General features: G+C 46.8%; 1 protein-coding gene across 1 annotated transcript in view; it reads left to right on the forward strand.

The window, feature by feature from the left end:
• nipal2 (NIPA like domain containing 2) overlaps positions 1-18483 on the forward strand; it is a 49591-nt gene extending 31108 nt beyond the window's left edge. The window contains exons 3-11 of the mRNA XM_033019463.1: positions 2618-2789; positions 6734-6793; positions 7335-7456; positions 9937-10033; positions 10800-10935; positions 12623-12711; positions 13835-13898; positions 16008-16102; positions 18015-18483. Coding sequence (XP_032875354.1) covers positions 2618-2789; positions 6734-6793; positions 7335-7456; positions 9937-10033; positions 10800-10935; positions 12623-12711; positions 13835-13898; positions 16008-16102; positions 18015-18124 — 945 coding nt within the window. The 3' untranslated portion in view covers positions 18125-18483. The remainder of the gene's footprint in view (positions 1-2617; positions 2790-6733; positions 6794-7334; positions 7457-9936; positions 10034-10799; positions 10936-12622; positions 12712-13834; positions 13899-16007; positions 16103-18014) is intronic.
• Positions 18484-19652: the final 1169 nt, after the last annotated feature.

Genomic DNA, 19652 nt, shown 5'->3' on the forward strand with positions numbered 1-19652 from the left:
TGCTGGTTAACATAACAAGACTCAAAATGCTGGAGTAACTCAGTGGGTGCAGAGATGTTGCCTGACCTGCTGAATTACTCCAGCACTTTGTGCCTTGTTGATTAATTTATGCATAGTTTTAGTTTTAGAGATACAGCATGGAAACAGACCCTTTGGCCCATCGAGTCCATGTCATCTGCCACTCACTCATTCACACTAAACGTTATTCCCTTTATCCTATATTTGTACACTGTCTACAATGCACCATTCTACATTTACTTGATCATCGTCTGCTTTGATCTATCTCTTTACATTCTCTTTGTACCCTTCCTATCTCCAGTTCCCTTTCCCCTGACTCTCACTCCAAAGGGTCTTGATCCAATAGACAATAGACAATAGGTGCAGGAGTAGGCCATTCAGCTCTTCACGCCAGCACCGCCATTCAATGTGATCATGGCTGATCATCCACAATTAGTACCCCTTTCCTTCCTTTCATCTTTGATCTGAATCGTCACCCATTCCATTTCTCCACAGATGCTGCCTGTCCCGCTGACTTACTCCAGCATTTTATGTCTATCATCAAGACAATAGATTAGTTTGGTTTAGCTTTTTGCCACCCGTACCAAGGTACAGTGAAAAGCTTTTTTGTTGTATGCTATGCAGTCAAGAGCGGAACTCGCTATCAAAACATGGAGGGGACAGGGGACACAATTGTTTGGCTGCCATGCGCGCATACCCACGCTCACACACACGCGCGAGGCTTCCGAGGCGCATTCCAGTGCTAAAAACGGAGATTTTAAAATCGGGATCACAAAATCTTGGGGGGGATGTCCCCCACCTCTCAAAATATGGGGGGGACCTGTCCCCTCTGGCCCCCCCTCCCCGGGTTTTCCGCCCCTATATGCAGTCAGCGAGAAGACTATACATGATTATAATCGAGCTGTCCCCAGTGTACTGTTACAGGATAAAGGGAATAATGTTTAGTGCAAGGTAAAGTCTAATTAAAGATAGTCCAAATGTCTCCAATAAAGTAGATGGGAGATCTGGAAGGCTCTTTAGCTGGTGAGAGGATGGTTCAGTTGCCTGATAAAGTCCGATTAAAGGTAGTCCGAGGGTCTCCAATAAGGTAGATGGTAAATGATACAGTGAAAATACTTGAACAGAAGACCACATAGTCTATGTCACCCACAGTGACCAGCAGAGAGATCAGTAGGCACCGTGACAGAACCTATGGGTCTTTGTTCTCCTGTATAGGTGTGGCTACCGCTCTCTTTGTTGATGTGAATAAGCAGGGCAGAATAATATTCATCTGTCTCCACCTGTTTACCTGTACTCTCTCAACATTACCAAGTCCCTTCTCTCCAGTGTGATTCACCTCCCTTGATCACATATTTAAATGTGCACCCGGCAGGCATGATCGTGCCTATGAGTCATGAGTGCGTTGCTATGGGATACCTCCTCCTTGCGGGCAGGTTCAACAAGCAGTTAGGAGGCCTTGATTGTGAGAGGGTTGTATATGTGGAGCCATGCCGGGCTCCAATTATATCGAGCCCTGTCAAGAGTCAAGAGTGTTTTATTGTCATATGTCCCAAACAGAACCATGAAATTTTTACTTGCAGCAGCACAACAGAATATGCAAGCATAGTACTCTGTAAACAATGTAATAAACAATAATAAAAAATATATGTATATACACACACATACATACACAAGCATGTGGACAGGCACACACACCCATGCACACACACACGCACACACACACACACACCCATGCACACACACACGCACACACACACACACACACACACACACACACACACACACACACACACACACACACACACACACACACACGCATATATGTATAGTTTGTAAATACAAACATGGGAACAGCCCAACGTCCATGTTGACCAGCAATAGCCCCGTACACTAACACTATTCTACACACTAGGGACAATTTACAGGCACCAATTAACCTACAAACCTGCATGTCTTTGGAATGTGGGAGGAAGCCGGAGCACCCGGAGAAAACCCACGTGGTCACAAGGAGAGCAACACCCGTAGTCAGGATCGAACCCGGTTCCCTGGCGCTGTGAAGTATAAATTTTACCGCTGCGCCACCGTGCTTGGTGGGTGAATAGATTGGTTGGTCGCTTGATTTATTGTTTTCAGGTTTACCAAGACACAGTGAAGATCTTTGTTTGTGTGCTGTCCTGGCAAAACATACTACGCATGAGTGCAACAGGCAGTCCTAAAAAGAAAGTAATGATAGTACAGAATATAGTTATACCATTACAGAGATAGTGCAGATTAAAAAAACTGCGAGGGCCACAGATTGGAAGAGTGGGAAATTCATTCTTAGCATATGAATCAAAAGTCTGGTAACTGCGGGGAAGAAATGGTTCCTGAATCTAGTGGTACTCTTTGTAACTTCTGCCCAATGGGAAATAGGAGAAGCGGCGATGTGGTCCTTGATTATGTTGGCTGCTTTCCCAAGGCAGCGTGAAGTGGAGATGGAGTCGATGGTGGGAAGTCTAAACTAAACTAAAGAAGAAAAAAATTGCCGACAGTCTTGTTTGTGGTGGGTGTCGATATGTTTTCTCGCTAGTAATCCCACGTTTTGTTTCCTCTGTTGCAGAAATACACACACATCCGGTTATTATGTCAAGAGAGCCTAAAGCCTTACTACACGAGCAAGCTGTGGTGGTGTGGAATATTTCTGATGGGATTGGGTGAGCTGGGGAACTTTGCTGCTTACGGCTTTGCCCCAGCGACTTTGGTCGCTCCATTGGGTTGCGTATCTGTTATTGGTAAGGATGACATTTACTAAGGATTACTACTAAACTGCTATGGATTAGCAACCACCACCACCCCTCCGTTGCACTCATATGAGGAATGTAAGGGCCTGTCCCACTTGGCGATTTTTTTCGGTGACTGCCGGCGTCATTGACTGATGTATCAGAGTCGCCGAAAGATTTTGAACATTTCAAAATCCAGCGGCGACAAAAAAATGTTGCGACACTTGAGGAAACACCACGCGTCAATACGTCATCAGGTCGCGTTACGCCACAACTTTTACGGTGACCTGATATGTCAGTCAATGATGCCGGCAATCGCCGAAAAACAGGCCCTTTAGACTGTTGTGTTCAATTTTAGGCACCATGGAGTCATAGAGTCTTACAGTGTGGAATCTGTCCCTTCGGCCCAACTTGTCCACACCTGCCATAGTGGCATTTAAGGGACTTTAAGATAGGCATATGGGCCTGCAGAGAATGGAGGGATGCAGATCACATGCAGACAGATGAGATTAGTTGATATTGGCATCACGTTTGGCACAGACATTGTCTGTTCCTGTGCTATACTGTTCTACGTTCCATGTAAATTGATTTGGAGCAGTGTAGTGTAACTCTTTATTGTTAATGCAGGAAAATCAAAATCCAATTTGCACACAGTAAGCTTTGCAAAACAACATAACCTCTAGACTGAGAGATAAATATAATTCAGCATACCCATGTCTTTTAAACATGCCAGAAACTTGCAACCTTGCCGAACTACCCGAGATATCAGAAAGGACCTTTGATTTAGTTTAGTTTAGTTTAGTTTATTGTCATGTGCACAGAGTATATAATGAAAAGCTTTTGTTGCGTGCGATCCAGTCAGTGGTAAGACTATATATGATTACAATCGAGCTGTCCACAGTGTACAGACAAATGATACATGATAAAGGGAATAACGTTTAGTGCAAGATAAAGTCCAGAAAAGTCCGATTAAAGATAGTCCGAGGGTCTCCAAAGAGGTAGATGGTAGCTCAGGACCGCTCTCGTTGATAGATTGATTCAGTTGCCTGATGATAGCTGGGAAGAAACTGTCCCTGAATCTGGGGGTGTGCGTTTTTACACTTCTGTACCTCTTGCCTGATGGGAGAGGAGAGAAGCGGGAGTGTCTGGGGGTGAGACTCGTCCTTGATTATGATGGTAGCCTTGCCAAGGCAGCGTGAAATGTAAATGGAGTCAATGGAAGGGAGGTAATCTGATAAAGCAGGTTTAGAATTATTATTGCCACGTGTACTGAGGTACAGTGAACAGCTTTGTTTTGCATGCTATCCAAAAGTGATATACCATATATAAATACCATATATAAATATAATCAGTTCAAACTCGTACAAAAGGTAGAGCAAAGGGGAAGATACAGAGTGCAGAATATAGGTCTCAGCATTGCAGTTCCAGAGACAAAGTCTAATGTCCACAATGGGGTAGAGGTGAATCAGACAGTACCCTAACCTTTTGAAGGATCGTTCTGAAGCCTGATAACAGAGGGGAAGAAGGTGTTCCTGAGTCTAGTGGTGCGCGCTTTCAAGCTTCTGTACCTCCTGCCAGACGGGAGCGGGGAGAAGAAGGAATGACTGGGGTAGGTCAAGTTGCTGCTTTTCCGAGGCAACATGAGTTGTAGATGGAGTCATTGGTGGGTCTGTGTGATGGACTGAGCTACATCTACAACTATGCAATTTGATGGCACTGGGCCTCTACTCGCTGAAGTTTAGAAGGATGAGGGTAAACCTCATTGAAACTTACCGAATAGGCATGGGTGCCGGGTACAAGGATATTTCTGTGAACACGCTGATGATTGTAGGTACAGTCGCTGTGAATATCAGAAGAATTTTTTTGCAGGTTTGTTTTGTAATAATTTTGTTGATGATTTTAAGAAATAGTAATCAAACTGCCCCCACACGATCACAGTGTGAAACTTCAAATACCTCCCTTGTTGCTATGGTTACCTGCCATAAAGATCATTACTGCTGTGCTGGATTGCTCATTAGATTTACTGATCTGTACGGCCAGCTCCTAAATAGATATTAATGTTCTCATTAGCAAGAAGGCACAAGCGCAGTCGGAAACCTGTCCTATCCATGTATAATGTTTCTTAAATGTTGCGATAGCCCCTGCCTCAACTACCTCCTCTGGCAGCTCGTTCCATACCCCCACCCTCATTTGTGTAAAAAAACAGTTACCCCTCAGGTTCCTATTAAATATTTCCCCTTCACCTTAAACCTATATCCTTTGGTTCTCGATTCTCCTACTCTGGTCTAAAGATTGGTCTGAAGAAGGGTCTCGACCCGAAATGTCACCTACTACATCCATAGATGCTGCCTCACCCGCTGAGGTTCTCGAGCATTTTTGTCTACCTGGTCAAAAGACTCAGTGCTTTTACCCGATCTATTCCTCTCATGATGTTGTACATAACTTTGACCCATACTTTCAGGGGAGTCCATGAGACCTTCATTGAATATGGCGAGTTTAGTTTACATAGAAAATAGGTGCAGGAGTAGGCCATTCGGCCCTTCGAGCCAGCACCACCATTCAATATGATCATGGCTGATTATCCAAATTCAGTACCCCGTTCCTGGTTTTTCCCCATATGCCGTTAGTCCTAAGAGCTAAATCTAACTCACTCTTGAAAACATCCAGTGAATTGGCCCCCACTGCCTTCTATGGCAGAGAATTCCACAGATTCACAATGCTGGGTCATCTCAGTCCTAAATGGCCTACCCCTTAATCATAAACTGTGGCCCCTGGTTCTGGGCTCTCCCAACATCGGGAACATTTTTCCTGCATCTAGCCTGTCCAATCCTTTAAAAAAATTATATGCTTCTATAATATCCTCTCATCCTTCTGTATTCCAGTGAATACAAGCCCAGTCGACCCATTCTTTCATCATATGTCAGTCCTGCCAACCCGGGATTTAACCTGGTGAACCTACGCTGCACTCCCTCAATGACAAGAATGTCCTTCCTCCAATTAGGAAACCAAAACTGCACACAATGCTCCAGGTGTGGTCTCACCAGGACCCTGTACAACTGCAGTAGGACCTCCTTGCTCCTAAACTCAAATCCTCTCGCAATGAAAGCCAATATGCCATTAGCTTTCTTCACTGCTTGTTGTACCTGCATGCTCACTTTCAGTGACTGATGTACAAGGATTTCCAGGTCTCGTTGCACCTCCCCTTTTCCTAATCTGACACCATTCAGATAATAATCTGCCTTCCTGTTCTTGCTACCTCACATTTATCCACATTATACTGTATATGCCATGCATCTGCCCACTCACCCAACCTTCCCTTCATAAATCCACGCTAACTTTGACCGATCCTGTCACTGCTTTCCAAATGCGCTGCTATTACATCTTTAATAATCGACTCCAGCATCTTCGCCCACTACCGAAGTGAGGCTAACTGGTCTATAATTCCATGTTTTCTCCCTTCCTTCTTTCTTAAAAAGTGGGGTTACATTAGCTACCTAATTTAAATTACATTATTTACATTAGATCATTTAAAGATACAGAGTGGAAACAGGTCCTTCGTCCCACCGAGTCCACGCCGACCAGCGGTTACCCTGTACAATAGTACTGTCTTACACACTAGGGATAATTTACAAATGTTTTTGACAGAAGCCAATTAACCTACAAACCTTTTAAGTATGGGAGGAAACCGGAGTACCCGGAGAAAACCGGGTACGATCACAGGGAGAATATGCAAACTCCGTACAGACAGCACCCATAGTCAGGATCGAACCCGGGTCCCTCACGCTCTAAGGCAGCAGCTCTACCGCTGCGCCATTGTGCCACTCCTTTTTATAACGGTGGGAGAGGCATTAATCACAGAGGCTATGTCTGCATCAATGAATTGCTGTTCGTTTTGTTTACTGATGTAACAAGTGTGAATACCCTGCACTAATACCAAAAATATTATTTCTGTTTAGCAAGTGCAGCAATCTCGGTAGTGTTCCTGAAGGAGAGATTGCGCTCTTCAGATATCTTGGGTAAGTATATTATTCTGTTATTTATATACTGCAGAAGTATTTCTCGTAATTTCTTGTGGAAGGCCATTTGGAGGCCATTTGGCCCATCAATTCCATGCCCAATCAGGGAGCAATTCCGTCAATCTCGTTCCCCCATTTATTTTCCTGCAAACCACATGCCCACCATCCCCCACCTTTCAGCCATCCCACCTCCCTGCGGGGACTGGGCACACTCAAACTTTGTCCAGACAGCATCCGTTGTCAGGATCGAACCCGGGTCTCTGGCTCTGTAAGGCAGCAACTCTACCGCTGCGCCAACGTGCCGCGCTCGCTGTGTCCCCTCGTTCGTGACTCTAGAGGAGTCCTCTCCAGAGATGCTTTGTTGGAATACATGTTAAATAATTACCTGTCAAAGCAGATAAAGCAATTGTCCCCATCAAGGTCTCTGTCCATTTTTTGCAGAGTATAGTTTGAGATAAAATAAGCACGTGACATGCAACTGATCGACATTGGCATATTAAATATGGTAAATGATTGCTTGTTGTGTTTGCTTCCTCCACAGGGGGATCTCTGACTGTTCTGGGAACCTACCTTCTGGTGACCTTTGCCATTAATGGTCAACAAGAAATCACCGCCATTAAAATCAGGAACTACATCGTCAGTTGGCAGTTCTTGGTTTACCTTGTAAGAGACTACGTGAAATAAAGTGTGTTGTAATCGGGAGATAGGCTTTTTATAACAGTCATAGAATGTAGAATATAGAACCAAGGGCGGCACGGTGGCGCATTGGTAGAGTAGCTGCCTTACAGCGCCAGAGACCCGGGTTCGATCCTGACTATGGGTGCTGTCGGTACAGAGTTTGTACGTTCGCCCTGTGACTGTGTGGGTTTTAGTTAGTTTAGTTTAGAGATACAGTGTGGAAACAGGCCCTTTGGCCCACCGACTCCACGCCGACCAGCGATCCGCGTACTCTACCACTATCCTACACAAGAGAGACAATTTACAAACTTTGTAATCGACTTATAAAGCCAATTGACCTACAAACCTGCATATCTTTGGAGGGTGGGAGGAAACCGGAGCACCCAGAGAAAACCCACGAGGTCTCAGGGATAATGTAAAAACTCCGTACAGACAGCACCCGTAGTCAGGATTAATCCCAGGTGTCTGGCGCTGTAAGGCAGCACCTCTACCGCTGCACCACCATGCTGCCCCATTCTCTGGGTACTCCAATTTCCTCCCACATTCCAAACAAGTGCAGGTTTGTAGGTTAATTATCTTCTGTAAATTGTCCCTAGTGTGTAGGATAGAGCTAGTACTCAGGTGACCGGTGTTTGGCATGGACAGTGGATTGAAGGGCTTGTTTCCACACTGTATTTCTAAACTAAACTAAACATAGAACAAAGAACAAAGAACACTGCAGCACAAGAACAAATATATTTCTGGATAATATACTCTTATCATCACAGATTCTTGAAATTCAATCAATGATTTATCCCACCCCGCCATTCCTTCTTGTCCCCACTCCTGTCGGCAGAAGGTACAGAAGCTTGAAAGCGCGCACCATCAGACTCAGGAACAGTTTCTTCCTCCCTGTGATCAGCCTTTGAATGGTCCTTCCATAAGCTAGGATACGGTCCGATTCACCTCTACCCCATTGTGGGCATTGGACTTTGTCTCTGGAGCTGATGCGCTACAATGCTGGGAACTATATTCTGCACTCTGTATCTTCCCCTTTGTATTGTATCTATTGTACTTAAGTTTCAACTGATGTATCTATATACGGATCATCTGATCTGTTTGGATATTGGGGGTGCTGCAATGGTGGCAGCCCTGTCAGCAGCGTGTTAGTTATTTTCAACTTTTTTTATTTTTTTAGTATGTTTTAAAGTATGTTTTTAATGTTTCTTTGTGTGTTTTGTGTTGGGGGTGGTGTGGGGGGGTGAGGGGGAAACCGTTTCGGTCGCCTCCTCCAAGGAGAGGCGACTTTTTCCAGGTCGCCTCCCCCGTGGCCTAACAGCGAGGATCGGCGCGGCCTTTCCCGGAGACGCGCCCGGGGCTCAGGGCTCCGGCGGCGGGTGCAGCGTGGACTGTCAACGCGGAGCGGGCGAGCCCTCGCTGGGGCTCGCTGGAGGGGTGCGCTCCGTTTCGCTGGCCCGCAGCAGCCGCCAGCCTGAAGCCGCGGTCTGCACAGCTCCAGCTGGCGCGGCGTCTACAGCCCGGGATCCCTCGGGGGGGACCCGGGGTAAGAAGAAGCTTCCACCGCCGGCCCGCGGCCGTCTTCTACCGCGGGCGCGGTATGGACTTAACATCACCCCTGGAGGGGAGCTTCGACCGCCGGCCCTGCAGTCTGCGGTGCTTCTGGCTGCGGCGTGGAGGGAACTTTAAATCTTCGGCCACCGGCCTGCGGCCTACACCAACTTAAAGCCGCAGTCTCCGGTGGGGAAGAGCCGACTCTGGACTTACCTGGACTCGTACCTTGTCCTTGTCATCTGGACGCCCGCAGCGGCGGCTGCGGAGGGTTGAGGTCCCGACCACGGGGGAAAATGGAGGAGGACTGACCAAATTGTGTGCCTTCCACCACACAGATGAATGCTGTGGTGGATGTTTATGTTAAATTTTTATTGTGTTTTTGTGTGTGCTCTTTATCATTGTATCGCTGCTGACATATCCATTTCACTTGCACTTTTTGTGCAATGTGACAAATAAACCGTATTGTATTGTATTGTATTGTATAGCATGCAAAACAAAGCTTTTCACTGTACAATACACTTTAGAGAGAGACAGCACTGAAACAGGCCTTTCTGCCGACCGAGACCGTACAGTACACTAGCACTATCCAACACACTAGGGTCATTTTACAATTTTACCGAAACCAATTAACCTACAAACCTGTATGCCTTTGGAGTGTGGGAGGAAACCGGAGCACCCGGAGAAAACCCACACGGTCACAGAGAGACTGTACAAACTCCGTAAAGACAGCATCTGAGGTCAGGATCGAACCCGGTTCTCTGGCGTTGTGGCTGCAACTCTACCGCTGCACCACTGTGCCGTCCCTGACACGTGACAGTAATAAACCTAAACCTAAACCTACATTCTCCGTCCTGCAACAGAGCTGTACCTGCATGGCACCATAACCACACCACCTTTGTTATGTCTTCTTGCAGGCACTGGAGTTCCTGCTGTTCTGTGCTTTGCTGTATCTCAATAAGAGAAAAGGACTGAACCACATTATAATCTTGCTGCTGATGTCCTCCTTACTGGGTAAGAATTAATTCCGAGATCGTTAAATCCCATTTACTAAACCCTCTGTGCGTTTCTGTGAAGGAGGGAAAGAAGGTGCACACTCCACCTCGCCAGCACCGGAGATCAGGATCGAACCCTGGGCTCCTGGAGCCATGACGCAGTAGCATCTCCTACTACATACTGGCCTAACCCAGGAAGTCAAACCAGGGCAGGACTTTCACGGTGAATGGTGCCTTAGGGAGTGTTGTAGAGTATAGGGATCAAGGAGTACAGGTGCATACTTCCTTGACAATGGCGTCACAGGTAGATGGTCATGAAAGCTTCATTGGGCTTTTTCAGTCAGGATATTGAGTATAGAAGATAGACACAAAGCGCTGGAGTAGTTCAGCGGGTCAGGCAGCATCTCTGGAGGATTAAGGATCGGAATCCTTCAAACTCAGACTTCAGGTTTGAAGAAGGGTCTTGACCTGAAACGTCACCCATCATTTATTTTTGAGAGAGATGCTGCCTGACCTGCTGAGTTCACACAGTGGGTGGTAGATATATGCAACAATCTGCCAGAGGAGGTGGTTGAGGTAGATATGATAACAACATTTAAAAGACACTTGGTGCAAAAGGTACATGAATAGGAAAAGTCCAGAGATATATGGGGCAAACGCAGGCAGTTGGGAGTGGCTCGGATGGGGCATCGTGGTCGTATGGACGGGTTGGGCCGAAGGGCCTGACTCTATGGCTGCATGGATTGGTTTTGTCGGTTGGTTATGTGGTTTGTTGTGCTTTGCAGCCTCTCTGACAGTGATCTCGGTGAAGGCAGTGGCTGGCATGGTGACCACGTCCATAGAGGGCCAGCTGCAGTTCCAGTACCCCATTTTCTACGTCATGGTTCTCATCATGATCGCTTCCTGCATCTTCCAAGTACAGTAAGTTCATGCAAATAAATCTTCAGCCCACCTGTTCAATAGTCAATGGTCACTGGTGCTTTATTGCCACATGTACAAATGCACAGTGACATTCTTTTTCTGCATACAGCTCAGTAAAGTATTGCCATACCTAAGCACAATCCCCGATTAGCAAAGTGGACAGAAATAGTCCACTGAGACAGCATGCAAGATTCGCCAGGTTTTGGCCCCATGTGTCATATATAGCATGGAAACAGGACCTTCGGCCCAACTTGCCCATACTGACCAACATGTCCCATCTACACTAGTCTCATCCCAACGTTTGACCTATATCCCTCCAAACCTGTCCTATCCATGTACTGTACCTGCCTAATTGTTTGTTAAACAATGCAATTGTCCCTGCCTCAGCTACCTCTCTGGTAGCTCATTCCAAACACCATCCACCCTTTATGGGAAAAAGTTACCTCTCAGGTCCCTATTAAATCTTTACCCTTCACCTTAAACCTATGTCCTCTGGTTCTCAATTCCCGTACTCTGGGCAAGAGACACTGTGCGCCTACCTGATCTATTCCAAATTGTGTGAGACCAGTTTTGTTTTTTAACACAGAGGGTGGGTGCTGGCAGGCGCGGTGGTGAAGGCAAATACGAGAGTGGCGTTTAAGAGGCGTTTAGTTCACACTAGTTCTATGTTATCGTACTTTCTCACGCATTCCTGACACACTAGGGGTAATTTTCCAGAGGCCAATTAACCTTCGTCTTTGGGATAGAACATAGGCCCTTCAGCCCACAATGTCTGTACCGAACATGTTGCCAAGACCAACCCTTACTTGCGGAGGCCAAGTCATTGGCTGAAGATTGACAGGTTCTTGATTAGTAAGGGTGTCAAAGGTTATGGAGGGAAGGCAGGAGAATAAGGTAGAGAGGGAAAGAGAGATTGGCCAAGATTGAATGGCGGTGTAGACTCAATGGGTTGAATGCCCAAATTCTGCTTCTATGACTTATGAACATGAACTTGTCTGCACATGATCCACACCCCTCCATTCCCATACCCACACCCCAGAATGGAACAATCAAACACTAGAGGGCATAACTTTAAGGTGAGAGGGGCAAAGTTTAGAGATGTGCGGGGCAAGTTTTTCACACAGAGAGTGGGCACCTGGTATTTGGTGCTGGGGTGGTGGTGGAAGCAGATATGATAGTAATGTTTAAGAGGCTTTTAGATAGCCACATGGAAGTGCAGAGAATAGAGGCATATGGGTCATGTTCAGGCAAATCAGTTTAACTAGGCATCATGGTCAGCACAAATATTGTGGACTGAAGGGCCCATTCCTGTGTTTAGTTCCGTGTAGTTCTGAGAAACAGCACGAAAACAGGCCCTTCGGCCCACCAGTGATCACCCCGTATACTAGCACTATCCTGCACCCTAGGGCCAATTTACAATTTTTCTGAAGCCAATTAACCTACAAACTTGTACGTCTTTGGAATGTGGGAGGAAACTAGAGCACCCAGAGAAAACCCGCGCGGTCACGGGGAGAACGTACAAACTCCGTACTGACAGAACCTGTAGTCAGGACCAAACCCGGGTCTCTGGTGCTGTAAAAGGCAGCAACTCTACCGCTGCGGCACCATGCCACCCCAACAGTACAGTATTGTTCTATGCTCTGTGTTCTATGTTCGTCCTGCTTAAAGCAATGAGCTTTTCTTGCAGATTCTTGAACCAAGCCATGCGCCTCTACAATGCGACGGAAGTGGTGCCAATCAACTTTGTTCTCTTTACGACAAGTGCCATTATTGCAGGTATGATTCTACTCCAAGACTCTGCGATTCCAGCATCTGCAGTTCCTTGTGACAGGGGTTCAACCCTCTCCACCTGTTTGCTGAAGATTCACCAACCAGCTAGAAGTAGGATGTAGGAGATTTATCACAGTCTGCACTAGAACGTGGAGCATGGAACATAGAACCGTACAGTAAAACAGAGTTTAGAAGGATGTGGGGGGCCCTCCTTGAAACTTACCAAACAGTGAAAGACCTGGATAGAGTGAATGTGGAGGGGATGTTGCCACTAGTGGGAGAGCCTAGGACCAGAGGTCATAGCCTCAGAATTAAAGGGTGTTCCTTTAGAAAGGAGATGAGGGTGAATTTCTTTAGTCAGAAGGTGGTGAATCTGTGGAGGCCAAGTCAATGGATATTTTTAAAGGCATAGATTGACAGATTCTTGATTCGTACGGGTGTCAGGAGTTATGGGGGGAAGTAAGGAGAATGGGGTTAAGTGGGAAAGATAGATCAGCCATGATAGAATGGTGGAGGAGACTTGATGGGCCGAATGGCCTAATTCTGCTCCTATCACCTATAATCATGAATACAGGAACAGGCTATTCGCCCCCTGGTGTCAGATTCCCTCTTAACATCAGGGCTCATAGGTATAATGTGAGAGGGGAAAAGTTTAGTGGAGATGTGCGGGGCAAGTTTTTTGCACAGAGGGTTGTGGGGGCCTGGAGCACATTTCTCGGGGTGGTGCTGGAGGTGCTATTTAAGAAGCTTTTAGACTTTGGAGATACAGCGTACAACCAGGCCCTGAACGTCTTTGGGGTGTGAGAGGAAAGCGGAGCACCCAGAGAAAACCCATGCAGGCCACAGGGGAGACGTGCAAACTCCGTACAGACAAGCACCCGTAGTCAGGATCAAACCCCGGTCTCTGGCGCTGAAAGGCAGCACCTCGACTGCTGCACCAGTGTGCCTCCCATTTTTGCTTCATGGATATGCAAAGAAAGGAGTGATATGGATCATGTGCAGGCGGAGGAGATTAGTTTAACGGCTTGAAGGGATGGCACTGAAGGGATGCTCCCCTGGGTGATAGAATGAGTTTTCTGTGACATTATAATTGTAAGAACACGATAAAAAAAATTTCCTCTAATTGCAGGAGTGATATTTTATCAGGAATTCTACGGCGCTGCCTTACTCAATGTCTTCATGTTCCTGTTCGGGTAAGTGATGGAATCAATCAAATGTCTCATCTCCTCCATCCATCATGAATTGGGATTTATGCCAGAGCGCTTTGTACAGGCAATACCTCCTGCATTACAAGATACAAATTCTGGAGTAACGCAGCGGGCCATGCAGCATCTCTGGAGAACACGGATAGGTAGCGTTTCGGTTCAGGACTTTTCTTCAGTCTGGAGAAGGGTCCCGACCTGAAACACCACCTATCCATGTTCTCTATGGCCCACTCAGTCACTCCAGCCCTTTCTATTTCAGGGTTTGAATCAGAAAAAGACACAAAGTTCTGGAGTAACTATGGAAAGGAGATGAGGAGGAATTTCTTTAGTCAGAGAGTGGTGAATCTGTGGAATTCATTGCCACAGGCGGATATTTTTAAGGTGTAGATTGGCAGATTCTTGATTCGTCAGAGTGTCAGGGGTTATGGGGAGGAGAATGGGGTTGTGAGGGAAAGATAAATCAGCCACGATTGAATGGTAAAGTAGACTTGATGGGCTGAATAGCATAATTCTGCTCCTAAAACATATGAACTCAATGGGTCAGACAGAACCTCTGGAAAACATGGATGTGACATTTTGGGTTGAGACTGTTCTTCAGACTGATTCTGTGGGGGACAGCAACAGGATAACAAGGACAGAACCTGGTGAGTGATAGGTGGATACAGGTGAGGTGCAGGGGTTGATTGACAAATGGTTGGACAGCGGCCAGAGATGAACATAGGTATAGGAGGTGTGAAATGTGAAGCCAGAGGAAGGAATGTAGGTGGAAGGGGGAGGGAGAAGGGGAGAAATGGGTGTGAGACCATGTGGGGTACAGGGAGGGGGGAGGGTGGGAAGGTGCATCAGAGTGCAAATCTTGCTTTGCAAAATTGTTTTCTCATTCAACGATTTAAGGGAGACACTGGGGTGCAGCAGTAGAGCTGGAGCCTTACAGCGTCAGATACCTAGGTCAGACCGCGAACCAGGGGCGGAAATCGCTATCAAAACATGGGGGGGGACACAATTTCTTGGTGGCCGCGCATGCACGCGCGCGCGAGGCTTCGGCCGTGGGCCCTGTGGATGATAACATCGGGAGCTGACCTGGTTGGTGACCGACTCCGAACTCCAGCAATAGCAGCTTCATCCGCCCCGAATCGTGGGGCTTGAATTGGCCCGTTCGCGGGGTTTCATCTCCCAGCGCGGCTTAAAACCGGCCACGGGATCTTCCATCGACCGGCGGGGGTTTCAACATCGGCAACCTCGATCGCTTCGATGCAGTAATTTGACAGCGGGGCGGTAGAAGATCCCGTGGACGATTTTAAGCAGCGCCGGGCCAAGCCGGGCGATGAAAGGCCCCGTGAACGGGCCGATTCAAGCTCTGCGCTATGATCTTTTCTCCACCAGGACGTATCCCTCCTCCAATCACCACGATCTATCCTCAGTCCCACCCTCTACTTCCGCCTCTGACCGACACCTCCCTCCTCCAATCATCGCGCTGAATCATCATGTCCCCCCCCCTCCCATTGCCCGCTGACTGATGTCTCTCTCGTCCAATCGGCGCCCTCGATCATCAGTCCCACCTCCACTGTCGTGGAAAGCGGAGATTTTTAATAGATTTTTTTTTCACCAAATTTAAAAATCCGGATTACAAAACATGGGGGGCTTTGTCCCCCACATCTCAAAACATGGAGGGGACGTGTGTCCCGCACCCACCCCCCCCCCCCCGGGATTTCCGCCCATGATCCTGACTATGAGCGCCATCTGTAGGGAGTTTGTACGTTCTCCCTGTGACCACGTGGGTTTTCACCAGGTGCTCCAGTTTCCTCGTACACTCCAAGGACCCACAGGCTTGTAGGTTAATTGGCTTCTGTAAAATTGTACGTTGTCCCTCGTGTGTAGGATAATGCTAGAGTGATTGTTGGTCGGCGGGGGCTCAGTGGTCCGAAGAGCTTGTTTCCACGCTGTTTCTCAAAAGTGTAAAGTAATCGCCCGTGTGAATAACTTGAGAAAGCTAGAACCATTTTGTCCACATAGAATTATGTAGGAAAAGTTAGAATACAGATGGAGAGCTTGTTTTGTCTTCACTCCTGCTGTAATGTCTTGTTTCCATATTTCTAGGTGTATGCTGTCATTCCTGGGTGTTTTCTTAATAGCCAAGAACAGGGAGAAGCAGACAGCTAAAGTCCCATATATTGACATGGGCACCATTCCAAGTATGAATCTTTTATTATATTTGTCAGTTTTGGTCATTTTACAAATGATTGTCAAAGATAAAACAAAACTGCACAGAAGACGTGCCAAAACATCCATCAGAACTATATTTTGGTGGTCTATCGGGATGCAGCACAACATGGTTCGGGAACAGCTCCATCCAAGACCGCAAGAAATTGCAGAAAATTGTGGACATAACCCAGAGCATCACACAAACCATTGACTCCATCTATACTTCACGCTGCCTCGGCAAGGTCACTAGCATAATCAAGGACTAGTCTCACCCCGGACACTCCCTCTTCTCCCCTCACCCATCAGGCAAGAGGAACAGGAGTGTGAAAACGCACATCTCCACATTCAGGGACAGTTTCTTCCCAGCTTTTAATCAGGCAACTGAACCATTTTCTCACCAGCTAGAGAGCAGTTCAGACCTCCCATCTAACTCATTAGAGACCTTTGAACTATCTTAAATCAGACTTTATTGGACTTTATCATAGGGATCATGTGCAGGCAGATGAGATCAGTTTAATTTGGCATCATGTTCGGTACAGACATTGCGGGCTGAAGGGCCCGTTCCTGTGCTGTACTGTTCAATGCTCTATGTTCAGTTGTCATATTCACCCACACATGCTATCAGATCTGCTGAGTTCCACCAGCATTTGTTTATTTCAAGAGAGTTTATTGTCATGTGTCCCAAATAAGACAATGAAATTCTTGCTTTGCTTCAGCACAACAGAATATAGAAGGCATAAATAAATACAGAACAGATCAGTGTGTCTATATACCATTATATAAATATGTACACACATGAAAAAGCGGGCGGTGCCTACCTGGGTCGCCGTTTGGAGCTCCGGAGCATTGGGCCGCTGCTCCAACATCGTGGAGCTCTGGTGCGGAGAGCTTCCAACGCTGAACAACATCGTGGAGTCCTGGGGCGCCTTGCAGAGGGCCCACAGCAGCAGTCTCCACCCGGCGCGGCCTGCGGACTTTGGAAGCCGCTGACTCCGGTAGGAGGGGGCCGACTCTGGTGTCCACGCCGCTGAGGACGTCCCGCAGCCCCGACGTCGGACGTATCACCCCGGCGAGCGGTCCTGGACATCGGGCCGCCCGTAGCTGCAACTGCGGAGGGCACGGGGAGGCCCTGACCACGAGGAACAGTGGAGGAAGAGACTGACTTTGGTGCTTCCCACACAGTGGGAAACTTTGATTCTGCTGTGTGGGGATGTTTTATGTTAAATTCTATAGTGTGTTGTGTTCTTTATTTTTATTGTATGGCTGTATGGGAATTTCATTTCACTGTGCCATCTGGCACATGTGACAATTAAATGTATCTTGAATCTTGAATCTTGAATAAATAAGACAGATCAAGTGCAAATAAACAGATAATGGGCTATTAATGTTCAGAGTTTTGTTTGAGTTGAGTTTAATAGCCTGATGGCTGTGGGGAAGTAGCTATTCCTGAATCTGGACGTTGAAGTCTTCAGGCTCTTGTACCTTCTACCTGATGAGTGTGTGGCCAGGATGGTGTGGATCCTTGATGATGCTGCCAGCCTTTTTGAGGCAGCTACTGTGATAGATCCCCTTGATGGTGGGGAGGTCAGAGCCGATGATGGACTGGGCAGTGTTTACTACTTTTTGTGGTCTTGATTCCATTAGTCTGGATTTCGTAGTTTAGATTTGTTTAGGATTCCAGCATCTTCAATTCTTGTATTTCCTCTGTGAGCTGATGCTTGACGGAACTTTCAAAGATTATTCCACATTTTTATTCCACATTTACCATTGGGTCATTGGAGATCAAGCACGGGCTACTTGGACTGAAATGGCCTGTTTCTTTACTGGATGACACTATAGCCCTGCGACTCTATATGCGTTAAAAGAAAGTGGATGTAATCATATTTTCTGTTTCTTTCACAGAGCAGAAAAAGGCAGGAAAAATACAACCGGAACTCAACAATATAAATTCTTACGGAACTGTACGGGGTGAACAACAGAACAACAATTCTGTGGGAGAAAATGCAAAATAACTATCAAGCAACAGATCGAAATGGATTTAGAACTTGAACTAAGTATTAACTCAACGTTAACACCTCATCGTATTAGAATAGTTCTTGAGCTGGCTGCTGGCTGCGGGTAGATCCCTTCTCTACCCACTGTGGAGCTATTGTCATTCAATCAGACTTCAATGTTTACACTGGAAAATATCATTTTGTCAGTTGTGTGGCTTCTAAGTAGACAAGTATGAAAGAACACCCTTCATGGTTTATTTTATTTCAGTTTAGAGAGATGCAACGTGTAAACAAGCACTTCGGCCCACCGAGTCCGGACTGACCAGCGATCCCTGCACACTAACACTATCCTACACACACTAAGAGCAATTTACAGTTATACCAAGCCAATTAACTTACAAACCTGTACGTCTTTGGAGTGTGGGAGGAAACCGGAGCACCCGGAGAAAACCCACACCATCATGGGGAGAATGTACAAACTCCGTACCGACAGCACCCGTAGTCAGGATTGAACCTGGGTCTCTGGCGCTGTGAGGCAGCAACTCTACCGCTGTGCCACCATGCTGCACCTATTGATTCTGAACCACTCATTTGGAAAGCCACTTGACAAACAAATGTATGTATTCCAAGATTTAAACATTGAGACAAGGTGGTAACTCTTTTGATGATTTGTTTGTAGCAATGTTGGAAGTTGCAAACTTGGTGACTGCGGTCAATGGATGGGTTGAGGAAAGGGTGGCATCAGATTAATGGGGAGATTATTTTATGAAGCAATGGAATTGCATTTATACAGCTTCTCCGAGACCACACCGTACAGTACACGGTGACGCAGTGCCATTTAACGCCCGAGACCTGGGTTCGATCCTGACTACGGGTGCTGTCTGTACGGAGTTTGTACATTCTCCCCGTGACCTGCGTGGGTTTTCCCCAAGTGCTCCAGTTTCCTCCCACACTCCAAAGACGTGCAGGTTTGTAGGTTTATTGGCTTTGGTCAAACTGTAAATTGTCCCGAGTGTGTGTCCCTGGGACAGTGTTAGTGTGCGGGGATCGCAGGCCAGTGTGGACTCGGAGGGTTGAAGGGCCTGTTTCCACGGCATATCTCTAAACTAAATTAAACTAAGCCTCAGGTCGTTCCCAAGTGCCTTGCAACCGATGACATGGTCTTTAAATGCAGTTGCGGTCTCAACACAGGAAATGCAGATGGCCAATGGCGCACAGCAAGACTCCGCAGCCGACATGCGATGGGCGTGCCTGCTTTAGCAATATTGGTTGTAGGGTTAATATTGACCAGGACTGCAGGGGTATCTTCCGATCGTCAAAGGGATACGATAAAAGAAGAAGGGTCTCGACCCGAAACGTCACCTATTCCTTCACTCCATAGATGCTGCCTCATCCGCTGAGTTTCTCCAGCATTTTTATCTACCTTCGATTTTTCCAGCATCTGCAGTTCCTTCTTAAATAAAGGGATACGATAAGTCATTTTGCATTCGCTGGAGAGAGAGAGCAAGGCTTTAAACTCTCATTTGACCCTCGGCACCTCCAACAG

Source organism: Amblyraja radiata, chromosome 4 (assembly GCF_010909765.2).
Source record: "Amblyraja radiata isolate CabotCenter1 chromosome 4, sAmbRad1.1.pri, whole genome shotgun sequence".
NCBI lineage: Eukaryota > Metazoa > Chordata > Chondrichthyes > Rajiformes > Rajidae > Amblyraja > Amblyraja radiata.